At 51.2% G+C, this 13,731-nt stretch overlaps 2 protein-coding genes across 2 annotated transcripts; both read right to left on the bottom strand.

Annotated features, from left to right (window-relative positions):
* Positions 1–1,436: 1,436 nt before the first annotated feature.
* Ppy (pancreatic polypeptide) lies at positions 1,437–2,413 on the bottom strand. Its single transcript, XM_070026801.1, has 3 exons — positions 2,223–2,413; positions 1,611–1,682; positions 1,437–1,490 (listed from the first exon to the last, which is right to left on the bottom strand). The coding sequence occupies exons 1-3, from the start codon at positions 2,411–2,413 to the stop codon at positions 1,466–1,468; spliced, it is 288 nt and encodes a 95-aa protein (XP_069882902.1). The 3' UTR covers positions 1,437–1,465.
* A 4,135-nt stretch (positions 2,414–6,548) lies between these two features.
* Positions 6,549–7,754, bottom strand: Pyy (peptide YY). The gene is made up of 3 exons (XM_070026802.1): positions 7,680–7,754; positions 7,070–7,257; positions 6,549–6,954 (listed from the first exon to the last, which is right to left on the bottom strand). The coding sequence occupies exons 2-3, from the start codon at positions 7,255–7,257 to the stop codon at positions 6,852–6,854; spliced, it is 291 nt and encodes a 96-aa protein (XP_069882903.1). The 5' UTR covers positions 7,680–7,754; the 3' UTR covers positions 6,549–6,851.
* Positions 7,755–13,731: the final 5,977 nt, after the last annotated feature.

Genomic DNA, 13,731 nt, shown 5'->3' on the forward strand with positions numbered 1-13,731 from the left:
GGTTGCTAAGTCCTGCCTATAGGAAGTATCTATACACTGAGAACTCATGGCCTAAACCAGAGAAAGTGCTGGAACATCAGACTCCCATTTATGCTCAGTCTCTGTTCTACTAGAACCAGGTTCTATTCAAATACACCTTGGGTTTACAAATCATTCTGGGCTAAGCTTGACCTAGCTCTGGTGTCCTGTAGAGAAGTCTTTTTTTTTTTTTTTTTTTTGGTCGGCCATGGGGCTTGAACTCTGGGCCTGGGCTCTGTCCTTCAGCTCTTCTGCTCAAGGCGAGCGCTCTACCACTTGAGCTACAGCGCCACTTCCGGTTTTCTGGTGGTTTATTGGAGATAGGAGTCTCACGGTCGTCTCTCCTGCCCGGGCTGGCTTTGAACCGCGATCCTCAGATCTCAGCCTCCTGAGTAGCTAGGATTACAGGCGTGAGCCACCAGCGCCCAGCTCCTGTAGAGAAGTCTTTTGCCTTTTAGATCCAGGCTATTCACACCCACCAGACAGAAACACCATATTGGCCCTGAGGTCAGTGTAAGGTGTTGAGGCCCAGAAGTGGTTCCTTCATCCACTGAAGCCCGAGCATATGTGGGGGAGAAGCCATTTATTAACCAGAAAGGCCTGTCTCTCGCTTCCCTCTGCCTCTATGACTGTTCTTTATCCACAAGAAAGCGAACAGAGAGACTCACTCACTGCCACAACACCCACCCCATCGCATCCCCATCTATTCAGGGCGCCTGAGAAGGGCATGGGTGGAGAGGCCACAAAGGCCTGGGGTTCCTGGGGGTTGGATCTTAGATCTCATCCCTCCACCCCCAGAGCTGCAGTGTGGGATCCATAGACTTGACTCCCAAAGGTGACTGGAATTCAAGGCCACATCCCTTCAGATCTGCTTACATACATCCTGGAGTTCCCTACCTGTCAGGACAGCCCACTCTCTACAAAATTTCTAGAGAACAGCTCTTAGATCATCCTGGGCCTAAGTACCAGAGCCATCCCTGGCTGTTGTCCTTGACTCCAATGCCAAGGGCACTTCAGTATAATGAGTTTTTTACTGCCCAGACATAGGAAAGCATTGCTGGCTACATTTGGGCATCAGACCACTGATCAGGAAGACCTAGAGAAGCTGCCACAGCACTGCCTAGTGGCTCACTGAGCTTGGAGGTGTCCCTGCCTCCCTGGGGACCGTGGTTTGCCCTCTATGAAGTGAAGCTGATGAATCAGGTGACTCAGATGCCCCTACAGACATTCTGGGTCATTTATAGTAGCCCTTTTCCACTTTGCTTCCCCTCCCCATTTCCTGTACCCTTGCCCTTCTACCCCCACAGAGACAGCGAGGGGCCATCATTTTGATTTGCTTTATTTAGCACATGTAGGATCAGGGAGCATGCTTTGGGTATAAACCAAGAGTACCAAGGAGAGAGCTGACTTTTCACTGCCACGGAATCACAGAAGACAGGGAGAGATGCTACAAATCCATCGGGCTGAGCCCCCTGTGAGGAGACATGTAAACTGACAGTATGCTGGGCCATCTTTGACCCTTTAGGAAAACTGCCCTGATCCCCTGTTCTCTCTCCCACACTCCCATTTCAGCCCTGGGAGCTAAAACTTACCTGGGGGCAGCTGTCTGGGAGGCATCCCAACCCCCATAGTCCAGCATGTCCTCCTTTTGTCTTTTCCCATACCTAGAGAGAAGAGGCAGCCAGGGCAAGCATTGTGCTCAGATGCAGCTCACCTGCCTCATACCTCACCTTATGCCCCATACTGCCTGAGGCACACAGGCCCAGGCCACTCAAAGAGACTCTGGAGAGCCATGATGACTCACACCTGTAATCACTGAGATCTGGAAAGTGCAGATTCAAGGCCAACTTAACCAAAAAATAAGTCCACTGGGCTCCATCTCCAATTAGCCAGCAAAATTCCAACTGGAGCTGTGGCTCAAGGGGTAGAACACCAGCCATGAATAAGAAAACTGAAGGAGAGCTCAAGGCCCTGAATTCAAACCTCAGTAGCAACACACACACACACACACACACACACACACACACACACACACACACACACACACACACACACACACACACACACACACACACACACACACACACACTGCTTTCCTAAGAGCAGGTCTGGAAGGAAGGAACTAGAGCTAAGAATGGAGTCATGATCACATATTCTGAGTTCCAGGCCTCAGAGGCTGGGATCTCTCTCCCTCTCGCACATACCTAGGCCGGGTCAGCATGTTGATGTATCTGCGAAGGTCAGTTGCGTACTGGGCCATCTGCTCTGGTGTAGCATTGTCACCTGGGTACACAGGCTCCAGGGGGGCTCCCCAGGCACCAAGAAGTGGCTGCAGCAACAGAGCCACATAGGTGGACAGGACTAGCAGGGACAGACAGCGACCTGCAGCAGCCATCTGAGGAGCAAGGGGACATTTGCAGATGTTCCTTTGCCAGGAAGAAGGACCTGCTCCTCCCGCCCAGCCCCTAATTGTCATCCATTTCTCCAAACGCAGCCTAGGGGTAAGGGGCAAAACAAGGGATCACCAGCACCTACCACCACCCACAGGGTAGAGGACATGGGATGGATTTGTGAAGCCAAAGACAGAAATCTGTGGCCATGTGGGTCTAGTTCTCCTCCGTCCGCTTTGCCCAGATGCAGAGTAAGACAGAAGAAGGGCCTTGGGGCTCTCAAAGGCTCCCAACTCTGCCAAGCACAAACTTCTACCACAGCCCCAGGAGGCCCCCAAGTCCCAGGCAGGCTGAGCACTCACCCTGAGTCCTGAGTGAGTGGGTATTGGGCCAGGTGGGCACTTACTGTAGGCCAGATGGGTCTCCCTGTTCTCAGCAGGGCCCCTTTATAATCCTCAGCCAGCCCCCCCCCCCCAGAGTCCCCGCCTCCTGTCAGCCTCTCTCACTCCCCAGCCCCTGCTCGCCTCACTGATTCCCTGGTGCCCACAACACCAGCACTGGGGCCAAGGACAGAAGGGGGCCGGGCAGTGTTCACCGTGCCAGATTAACAGCAGAATGAACAAGATTGGGGCACAATAAAAGTCTTCCATGAGTCCCTGCCCTCCTCTGGGCACCAGAACCAGTTTGGCTCATGAAGGACAAGATTCTTGGACTTCAGAATAACCTAAAGGTTCTGGTTCTAGCCCTATACATCCCCTCCTGCCTCCTCAAGTTCAGCCGAAGTCACCAACCAGACTCCCTTAGGGCACAAAGTTGAGGCAGCTGCTCCAGGACTCCAGGGATGAAGGATGGAGGCTCTGGCCTTTCCTGGATACAACTAGAACAAGTGACAAGAAAGGGACCTTGGATTAGACCAGTGAAGAGTGGAGACCCAAGCAGCATGGAGAAACCCATTTGATGAGCATGAAGCGTGCAGAGTAAGAGCATGAGGGGTTCACTATGAGGTGCTCACTTCTGGTAGCATTTCGTCTCCCAATCTGGAGCCCCATCCCCGGAGTGTGCCAAAATCCAGCATCATCTGTGGAGTCTCAGACCGTCCAAAGTGCTGTCAGTTCAGTGTCACCTCGATGGATCCCCACAACAACCCATTTCACTGACTCAGAAACTGAAATCTGCTCTGAAATGTGAAGAATCTGACTCCAGGCCACACAGCCTGCCCATGGAATAGCTAAGTTTGAAATAAAGCCTTACCCCAAAACTTACACTTCAACACACTGCTTTCATTGCCTGCCTCTTAGCTGTGCTCAGAGGCACTTAGCTCTTAGCTGAGGTACAAGGAGGGTAGAAACACTTGCTCAATAACCCCCCCAATGGCTCATGTCTGCGTGGGATTCCCACCCCACTAACCCCATCCATCCCCCAGCAGAAGCTTCTGAGGCTTTCTTTTCAACATGCCTACCTAGCCCCAGACCCTTCCCCAGCGCAGGAAGGGACTGTCATTGGCTGTGTCCACCTTGATGCCTAGGTAGGCAGCACAGGACCTCTGTCTCACATCTGGAAGCATCTGTGTGGGTGGGGGAGAGGAAGCATTTGGGGAGTGGAGGGGACAGGCCATCCCTGATACCTCTGAATCTGGAATGGTGGGCTCAGGGTTCTGATAGGCCCAGGCCCAGATCCTATCTCTGCCATTGGCTAGCTGTGTAGACTTGGGGACACAAGTCCTTTAGCCACTCTATGTTAAATGTCTATGTGCAATTGATGTGGGCTCATCACATCAATTTGTTAAGTCTCAGTACATCTGGGCACTTCTTGGGCCTGAGTTTTCTATGGTACAAAACAGGGGTGGTTTGCTGTTGGTTGGCATTCAGGCCAAGCAGCCTCAGTTTTGGCAGGTAAAGGCTGCAGCTGCCACTAGGGGGTGCCAGGCCCCAGGCCTGGTTGAAAGGGATTGTCCTGGCACAGGTTTAGAACCTGCTGTAACCTGCTCTGGCCACTGGCCATTTCAGGACCCAATTCCACCACACAATCTGTGAACCTGGGGATTTGCTCAAGTGCGAGAGCCATTGTTATACTTCTGTCATATCACAAAGGTAAACCGCTTTGCCAATACCCTGCCCAACCCCATGGCCTGTAGACAGGAAAGGGGGTTCTTGCCAGTGCTGGGATAGAGCAAGTGCTATAATAATGAGACAGGGCTGGGTGCTGGTGGCTTCTGCCTGTAATCTCAGCTACACAGGAGGCTGAGATCTGAGGATCAAAGTTTGAAGCCAGCCTGAGTAGGAAGGTTTGTGAGACTCTTCTCTCCAATTAACCAGCAAAAAACTGAAAGTAGAGTTGTGGCTTCACTGGTAGAGCACTAGCCTCAAACAAAGACTGGGAAGGTGGCTCAGTGGTAGAGCGCTTGCCTCACATGCATGAGGCCCTGGGTTCAATTCCTCAGCACCACATAAACAGAAAAAGCCAGAAGTGGTGTTGTGACTCAAGTGGTAGAGCGCTAGCCTTGAGCTGAAGAGCTGAGGGACAGCGCCCAGGCCCAGAGTTCAGGCCCCACGACCGGACCTAAAATAAATAAATAAATAAAAATAAACCTCGGAACCAACAAATAATGGTAATAAGACTTTGAGTGGGACACCCCAGAAACACCTGGGCCCCCAGGGCAAATGAAGATTGATGATGGAGCAAAGGGAAAGAGGTCACCTCTCCATGCCCAACATGCTCTCAACTCCTTCTTGCTGCTGAGGAAGGAACCAGAAGCAAAATGTGGTGGAAAGTGAAAAAAGCAAAAGAGAAACTAACTTCACCCTCCAAGGAATGGTTTCTGGGAGCTGCCCCCTATCCCCAAAGATGTTTTAAGGCTAAGTAGAAGGAAAGGACTGGGGGGGCGGGGAGGGATGGGAGCACATGTGGCCTAACACAGAGCATCAGACTCCACACAGGCAGTGATCTAAACCAAGCCCTTCACCTACCCCCTGTGCTCTATCTGAAGGAAGGCTGAAGGGAACACTGGGGGGGGGGGAGAAGGATGAATGGGACGCACCTGGAGGTCCCTAGCATAAATGATGTCCAAGCAGGGGCCTCCTTGGCACCTATGACACCGCCAGCTCTATAGTCCTCTCTCCTTCCAGGGTCATTTAGCTGTAAACTGTCCTGTAAGACCCCCACCTTCCTAAAAGAGTTGATCTGAGAAAGGAAGAGTGTCAGAGGATTCAGGTTGGAGCCCAGTGTAAACAACCATAAGCTTGTTTGTTTGTTTTGGTGTCAGTCCTGGGACTTGAACTCAGGGCCTGGGCTCCATCTTTGAGCTTTTATGCTCAAGGCTAGTGTTCTACCACTTGAGCTACAGCACCACTTCTAGCTTTTGTTGGTGATAAGAATGTTGGAGAAGTTGGAGATCAGACTGTCACAGATTTTCCTTCCTTGGCTGGCTTTGAACCACAATCCTCAGATCTGAGCCTCGTGAGTAGTTAGGATTACAGCCGGCAACGCTGGGGCCCTACTGCAACTTTAGACCTCAGTGTCTAGTGGGAGGGAGCAGGAGGGGGAAACACTGGAGGGTGTCCCTATGGCCTTGTCACCAGAAAGGCACAGTTAGTAACCAATGCAATAAGTGTGATTCGATCAAGGTGGGGACACCCTTGCTGAGCCAAAGAGGGCTTTGATGTCCCTATTGTCCCTCTCACTCAGGGGATAGGGGACCTGAGATATCATCTGCCTCCTTTGCCACCTCACCCCCTCACACACACACCCAGTGGCTCTTTCTCCACCACCCCACCCCACCTTAACCTCCCGCCTAATAGCAGCTTCTCAGGGAGCCTCCCTTTGCCATTTTCTTGTCTTTATCTTGGTGGAGCTGGGCAGCTCCATCCCCAGCTACCCTCTGAGACTGCCCTAGCTAGCTCCCTTCCTGACCTTTCACTAACTTTCATCTACCACCCCCCCCACCCAAGGCCTAGAGTTCCCACCATTGGGTCCTTTGTCTAGTGTCTTGTTGGGGTGCTGTCCAGCTCCAGGCTATGAGCAGAGGGAGCCCCTCTCCCAGGCCCCACCTAGTACTGGGCACCTTTTGTTATTTCTCTGGCTCTGCTGAAACCGCCACGCAGGAGAAGGGAAAGGAAATACAAATGCACACATGATGCTTTGTGAAATTTGCTCTTTATTTGAGGGTCAGGGAGGATCACCACACATCCCTCCAGTCCTGGGGCAGAGGAGTGCAGGGCACGCAGAAATAGGGTCTCCATCCTGAACCAGATACACCAATGATCAGTGTGGTTCGCACATCTCTCAGAAGGCTCAGGGGTTCTTTACCACGGGCAAGCATCTTCTGGCCTGCTCGAAGAACAGGAAAGAATTAGATTTGGGGAGATGAAGCTGGGAGAAGTGGTGAGTGAAGGCGCCAGGGCGGGGTTCCGTGAGCCAGGCCCCTCCAGGGCCCAGCATGTGTGCTCAGTCGCGGGGAATGGAGGGGAGCGCCCTGGCAGGATGGGCCTCGTGGTCGCTGGAGAGCAGTCTGGAGATGCGAGCATCCAGGCTGTCGCGTTTCCCGTACCTGGGGGCGGGGCCAGAAATGGGCGTGGTTAGAGCATAGATTGAGTGGGCGGGGCCCCAGCCAAGCGGCAGGGTTCCCTCCACCACCACCCCCGGGGCGCATGCGCTCAGCTCACCGCTGCCGGGTGACCAGGTTGAGGTAGTGGCGCAGGGAGGCGTAGTAGCGGTTCAGTTCCTCGGGGGAGGCGTCTTCGCCAGGAGCTTCGGGTTTGGCGGGATAGGCTTCGACCAGCGCCCCCAAGCAGGCGAGCAGGGCCAGCAGCACTGTGGCCCTGGCAGACCACGGCCTGCGCACTGTCACCATCTGGGAAGGGGACGAGGGAGCGGGGTCATCCTGAGTCTCGACCCTCCACAGTGGGAGCCTGCGGTTGCCAGCCGCTCAAATTGGGTTCGGGCTGCCATGGCCTTTCCGGGGCTGGTACCCCACCTGCCACAGCCTCGCTGTACCTTCTGGGGCACCAGATGGGGCACCATCTCTGGCCTCAGTTTCTTCATCTGTCAGAGAGTCCATAGCCTCCATTCCCAGCCTTCCCACTTCCACTCCAGCCCAAAGGGATAGCTGAAGATTACCTTGACCACCATGCTCCTGGATTTCTTCCCACCTCTAGTGGCCCCTTCCTCTCCACCTCCCTGCTCCTCAGCCCCAGTTTCCCCACAAATGCCGGCCTCAGTTTCCCCCACAAAATAGCTCCGTATCAGACCATTCCCAAGTCCTCAGTCACTCACAGCGGACAGCTCCCGAAGGAAGATGAGCAGGAGGTGGAAGGCAGGGCAGTGTGGAGGTCTGGGTCCCTGCAGGTCGGACTGAGGCCTCTGTCAGCACTGTCCCTTCTTTCGGGGCTTATATCCCCTGGCCTAGAAAGGGAGGGGGAGTCCAGGGGGGAGGGGAGCCAGCAGGGAGGGCCCTTCCTCCTCCCTCCCTCCCTCCACCCCTAACTATCGCTGAGTTTCTTCCAGCTAGTACGTGATGTCTCGCCATGCAGGTGCAGAGAAGGCAGCCGCTCACTCAGCTGACTCAAGGTCCCACGGGGCCCCCCATAGTCCCCCCAGTTGCAGGTCTAGCCACCTAAGGAAGCCTTTGGATCCAGACTCCAGGGGCATCTCCTAGAAAGAAGGATGTAATTACATCCTTCCTAGCAGGTCCCTAGGTGGGGGTGGGGGGCACAGCAAAGTCAAAACTTGTCTCCAGCCAGCAGGACCTGGAACAGCTGTTTCCAGAGACTATGGTTTGTATCTTCTCCTCCTTAATGCCTTGGAGAAGGTCCCAGGAATGACAGGATCTGGGGGTGGGGATGGCTTTCTACTGGAGGCAGGATTAGGAGAGTCTGACTTGGCTCCTGACCTTCTATGATGTTATGATGTCCTGGGGAGAAGATTCTCTGGACACCATTATATTCTCTCTCCATTAAGAGCTGGGGAGAGGGAGACCCAGCACTTGGGAATTGGAGGCAGAAGGATTCTAAGTTCAAGGGTGGTTTGGGCTACATACAGAGACTGTGTCTCAAAAGAAAAAAATTGCCATGCGCTGGTGGCTCATTCCTGTAATCCTCACTACTCAGGAGGCTGAGATCTGCGGACTGAGGTTCAAAGCCAGCCCAGACAGAAAAGTCCCCATGACACTCTTCAATTAATCACTCAAAAACCAGAAGTGGCACTGTGGCTCAGGCTCAGGGACAGTGCCCAGGCCCTGAGTTCAAGCCCCACAACCACAATAAAAAAGTAAAAAAAAGCTGGTCGCTGGTGGCTCACACCTGTAATCCTAGCTACTCAGGAGGCTGAGATCTGAGGATCACGGTTCAAAGCCAGCCCGGGCAGGAGAGACCGTGAGACTCCTATCTCCAATAAACCACCAGAAAACCAGAAGTGGCGCTGTAGCTCAAGTGGTAGAGCACTCGCCTTGAGCTGAAGAGCTGAGGGACAGAGCCCAGGCCCAGAGTTCAGCCCCACTACCGACAAAAAAAAAAAAAAAAAGTAAAAAAAAATTAAAAAGTGATGGAGGAGAAGGAAGGCAGAAAGCAGTCCAATCTCCAGAAACAGCTGAATGGGCCACCCGTGCATCCAGCCTGGCAATTACAGATCCTGATCCAGCCACACATGCCTGCAGTAGAGCTCCTTCCCCTATCTAGGTGTCATTCAGAGGGCACTGGTGTCTTCTGTAACTGTATCAGCCTGTGACAGCCTCTATTGGGCTCTGGGGCCCAGACCTACTCCCAGGGCCTCAGAAGGAAAGAGAAGGGGAGTAACACTTGTTAGGCATCTACAGTGTTCTTAGTAGTCATCTCCTACCCAACAAAGCCATGAGAACATGGAAGCACTGAGAGATCAGTCATGATGCGAACAGGAAATAGAAGGTGGCTATACCCCAGAAAGAGGCACTGTCAATCCTGAAGATAGACAAACTCCCCTCCTGGCATGGACCTGGAGCTTGGAGCAGGGGATAGGAGGCTAAGTCAGGTGCCACCACCCACTCTGACAGACCAGTAGGAGAAGGACCCCAGACTGCCAACCCCTTCAGAACCTCCTCACCTCACCAGAAAGAAAGAGAGTTCTGGAAAGTCTCCCATAAAGCTCTTTCCAGTTCTATCTTCCTCATCTGTCCAGAGCCTACACAGCTTCCTGCCCCAGGATGCAGAAGGAGCCATCTTGCCCAAGCCCCTAGTTCAGGGCGAGCACCTCCACCTTCCAGGACAGATGGCCCTCAGTGCTATTTTTAGAGCTCTCCTGAGATGAAGAGTCCAGGGCTCCCTCAATCACCTTTTTATGGGTTCAATCATCTGCATTCTCAGGAAATGTATCCTTATCAGCCAGTCAGGATCTGTGTCCCCACCACTACAACCCAAGAAATACCTGGGTATCTTGCTGAGCAGAGGCAGAGAGAATATGGGGACAAAGGAACACAGACCCCATCCTTGGAGGGAGGAGAAAAGTCATTCTTCTTAGGGATCCTGTGTGTCTGCGAAATAAGGCACAGCGCTAGCCTCAGGAACCCTAGTCTCAGTAGAAACATGACCGCATCCTTGGACAGCACTCCCTGTTTTAGGAAATCTCAGAACAGATACATAAAGATAAGCTTCTGTCTTGGTTGGAGAAGAAATGATAGGAGTAAAAGAATTCCACATCACCATGGAAAGGTAAGAAATAATGTCCACACCGGAACACCAGAGCTGTGAGGGCAGCTGGGTCCCTAGGGATCAGGGCCTGCACAAGGACTCTGAAAGCTAAAAGGACAAAGATGCCAGGCGCCAGTGGCACACGCCTATAATCCTAGCTACTCTGGAGGCTGAGATCTGAGGATTATGGTTCAAAGCCAGCCCGGGCAGGAAAATCTCTTATCTCCAATTAATCACCAGAAAACTAGAAGTGACACAATGGCTCAAGACGTAAAGCGCTTTCCTTGAGCTGCAGAGCTGATAGACAGCGCCCAGGCCCGGAGTTCAAGCCCCACAACCAACGACAACGCCAACAACAAAAAACAGGAAAAAGATGAGGGAGGGGATCAGCAGTAGCCAGGAAAATAAGAGGTGTTTCTGGTATGATAACCCTAAATAAAAAGAGGTGAAGGATACCAGACACTGTTTGCTCACATTTGTAATCCTAAACACGCAGTAGCTGAAATCTGGGGGTCCCAGTTCAAAGCCAGCCTGGGCAGACAAACTGAGAGACATTTAGTCCCAATTACCTAGAAAAAAAAAATTGAATGTGGTAGAGCACTAGCCTTGAGTGAAAAAGCCAAGCAAAGGCCGAGGCTCTGAGTTCAAGCCCCAGTACTGGCACAGATTCCCTAAGAGAGATGCACACAGGGAATCCATCACCCCTAGGCCCCTTTGATCCCCAAGCCTTGTGATATGGGGTCTGAGGACAGATGACAGAAGAGAAGGAAGTACGGAGATGCTAAAAGCATGGGGAAGGCCTAGATTCAGTGTACAATCCCTAAAGAATTCACTTCCATGTTTAGCTTCAGCATGAAAGAAAACAGGAATACAGATGGCCCCTCAGTGTGGACCAGGAGCCAGATCCCCACCCCTTCCCAAGCTTAGCCTATCCATCATGGCCCCCTCCCTCCAGTTCTACTCCCCAATTATTGGATACACTGATGGTTTCATTAATCACCATCTCCTCCTGGAAGATTTTATTAATTTGTTGATTAGTAGGGAGGACGTCTGAGCTCTGGATCAATGAGTTCAGCAGCTCCCATCCACACGCCCACCAGTACCATTGACCTATGACTCAGTGGTTGCGAGACATGTCTGGGAGCTGGCCAGGGGAGGGAGGGTTGCTGACATCTGTAAGGGGGGAAACTTTACCACCAAAAGTTACTGTGAACTGGTGACCAGAGACCTACCCAACAACTTGTCCTCAATGGGTAGAGGGACAGAATCACTGGAGTATTAGTTAGGTATTAGTGGCTCACACCTATAATCCTAGCTACTCAAGAGGCTGAGATATTAGGATCATGGTTCAAAGCAAACCTGGGAAGAAAAATCTATGAGAATCTTATATCCAGTTAGCCAGCAAAAATCCAGAGGTGGAGGTATGGCTCAAGTGGTAGGAGTCCAGCCTTAAGTGGAAAAGCCATGCAAGAGTGCAAGGCCTGGAGTTCAAACCCTAGTACTGAGCACAAATTAAATAAGCAGCGCACGCGCGTGCACGCATGCACACACACGCATGTGCACGCGCGCGCACACACACACAAAGGGTTGTGGTTGTCTAGCAAATACAATGCCTTGAGTTCAAGCCCTGGTTTATTTTGTACTGAGCACAAATATCCTCTGGCTTAACTATGTTCTGGTTCTTGGCACAGCACTGAGAAATGAACTCCTCCCTCTACAGTGTCATTAGCCACCTTCAAAGAGACTTACTTCCCTGTTTCCCATGAGCACTGTGAGGAGGGCATGTGGGACCATGGATGAGTGCTGAGTGCATGAGGTCCAGGGTTGCTGCCCATGCCATACTGCACCATGGATTGTGGTTAAAGCTGGCAGGTGAGTTTAAGAGATAGTGATGTTGCCTGTAATTCTAGCTACTCAAAAGGCTGAGATCTAAAGATTGCAGCTCAAAGCCAGGAAAGTCTGTTAGACTCTTACAACAACAACAAAAAGAGCTGGAAGTAGAGCTATGGCTCAAGTGGTAGAGTGCTCAGGGATAGCATGCAAACCCTTCATCCAAGTCCCAGGACTGGCATACACAAAACAGACAGTGATTGCAAGAAAGAGGCTCTACTGTTAATGGTAGGAATTTTCCCTTAGCCCACTGCCCCATACTGCTGGTCCTTCTGTAAAGCAGAGGGGCAGATACAAGTGGCATGGTGCCTGCCCAAAGCTCAGGCTTCTCTCTAGGACAAGGAGCAGCAAACTTTCTGTAAAGAACCAGACTTTAAGCCATGTGGATCACACAGTCTGCTCTGTTCCTCCAGCTGCTCTGCTCTATGGCCATTGGAGATTGAAGTAGCCACAGAATCTACCAACAATTGAGTAGGCAGGGTGGTGCGTCAACAAAACTTTCATTATGGACATTGAATTTTACGGAAGTAGCACTGTGATTCAAGTGGTAGAATACTAGCCTTGAGTACAAAGTGGCTCAGGGACAGTGCCCAGGCCCTGAGTTCAAAACCCAGGATTGGAAAAAAAAAAAAAAGTTTGAGCTGGGTGCCAATGGCTCATGCCTGTAATCCTAGCTACTCAGGAGGCTGAGATCTGAGGATCATGGTTCAAAGTCAGCCCAGGCAGGAAAGTCCGTGAGACTCTTATCTCCAATAAACCACTAAAAAACTGGAAGTGGTTCTGTGGCTCAAGCGGTAGAGTGCTCACCTTGAGCTGAAGACCTGAGGGACAGCGCCCAAGCCCAGAGTTCAAGCCCCATGACCGATGGGGGGGAAAAAAAAGTTTAAGGCCAATCTAGGCTATGTAGTGAGACCCTGTCAGAAAGAAAGAGAGCAAGTAGGAGGAGAAAAGGAAAGAAAGGGGAAGAAAAGAAAAAAAGCATTTGACAAAAATTCAACATCCATTCACAAGTAAAAAACAAAACTCTTAGCCAACCCAGAACAGAAGGGCTCTCCCTCAACTTGATAAAGGCATCTACAAAAAATGGACATCTAACCTCATGTTTAGTGGTCAGATGATAAAATAAAAATTTTAATATTTTTATTGTAAAAATAGTGTACAGAGGGGTTACAATTACATGAGTAAGGTAATGAGTACATTTCCTATCAAGCATTGTTACCTCCTCCTTTGATTTTCCCCTACCATCCCTTCCCTCTCTACCTCCCCAACTCCTCCCTGCCCCCCACCCAATCAAATTTTTTTCCCTTGAGATTAGGAAAAAACAGTCATATCCAGTTTTATCATTCCTACGAAACATCACACGAAACTGTAGCCAAGGGAATAAGATAAGAAAAGGTAATAAAGGACCTCTAAATTGAAAAGAAATTGTAAAGCCAGGTGTTGTAACCTTTAGCTACTCGAGAGACTAAGATCTGAGGATCATGGTTCAAAGACAGCCTGGGCAGGAAAGTCCATGAGACTCTTATCTCCAATTAACCACCAGAAAATTGGAAGTGGCACTGTGGCTCAAGTGGTATTGTGCTTGTCTTGAGCTAAAGAGCTGAGGGACAGTGCCCAGGCCCAGAGTTCAAGCCCTGCACCCAACAAAAAAAAAAGAGAGAGAAAGAAAGAAAAGAAAAGAAAGAAAGAAATTCTAAAACACCCCTAATTATAAATGACATGATTGGCTCCATAGAGCATATCAATCCAAAAAGAGCTAGGTGCAGGTGGCTCACACC

Source organism: Dipodomys merriami, unplaced genomic scaffold, assembly GCF_024711535.1.
Source record: "Dipodomys merriami isolate MVZ:Mamm:240054 unplaced genomic scaffold, mDipMer1.0.p SCAF_19, whole genome shotgun sequence".
NCBI classification, from domain to species: domain Eukaryota; kingdom Metazoa; phylum Chordata; class Mammalia; order Rodentia; family Heteromyidae; genus Dipodomys; species Dipodomys merriami.

Excerpts from the sequence above, each read along its gene's own strand:
- Pyy (XM_070026802.1), bottom strand. The coding sequence starts at position 7,257 with ATGGTGACAGTGCGCAGGCCGTGGTCTGCCAGGGCCACAGTGCTGCTG. Across the intron at positions 6,955-7,069 it reads AACCTGGTCACCCGGCAGCG|GTACGGGAAACGCGACAGCC; the intron begins GTGAGCTGAGCG and ends CCCCGCCCCCAG.
- Ppy (XM_070026801.1), bottom strand. The coding sequence starts at position 2,413 with ATGGCTGCTGCAGGTCGCTGTCTGTCCCTGCTAGTCCTGTCCACCTAT. Across the intron at positions 1,683-2,222 it reads AACATGCTGACCCGGCCTAG|GTATGGGAAAAGACAAAAGG; the intron begins GTATGTGCGAGA and ends TCTTCTCTCTAG. Across the intron at positions 1,491-1,610 it reads TCCCAGACAGCTGCCCCCAG|GGGGCTCAGCCCGATGGATT; the intron begins GTAAGTTTTAGC and ends GTCTCCTCACAG.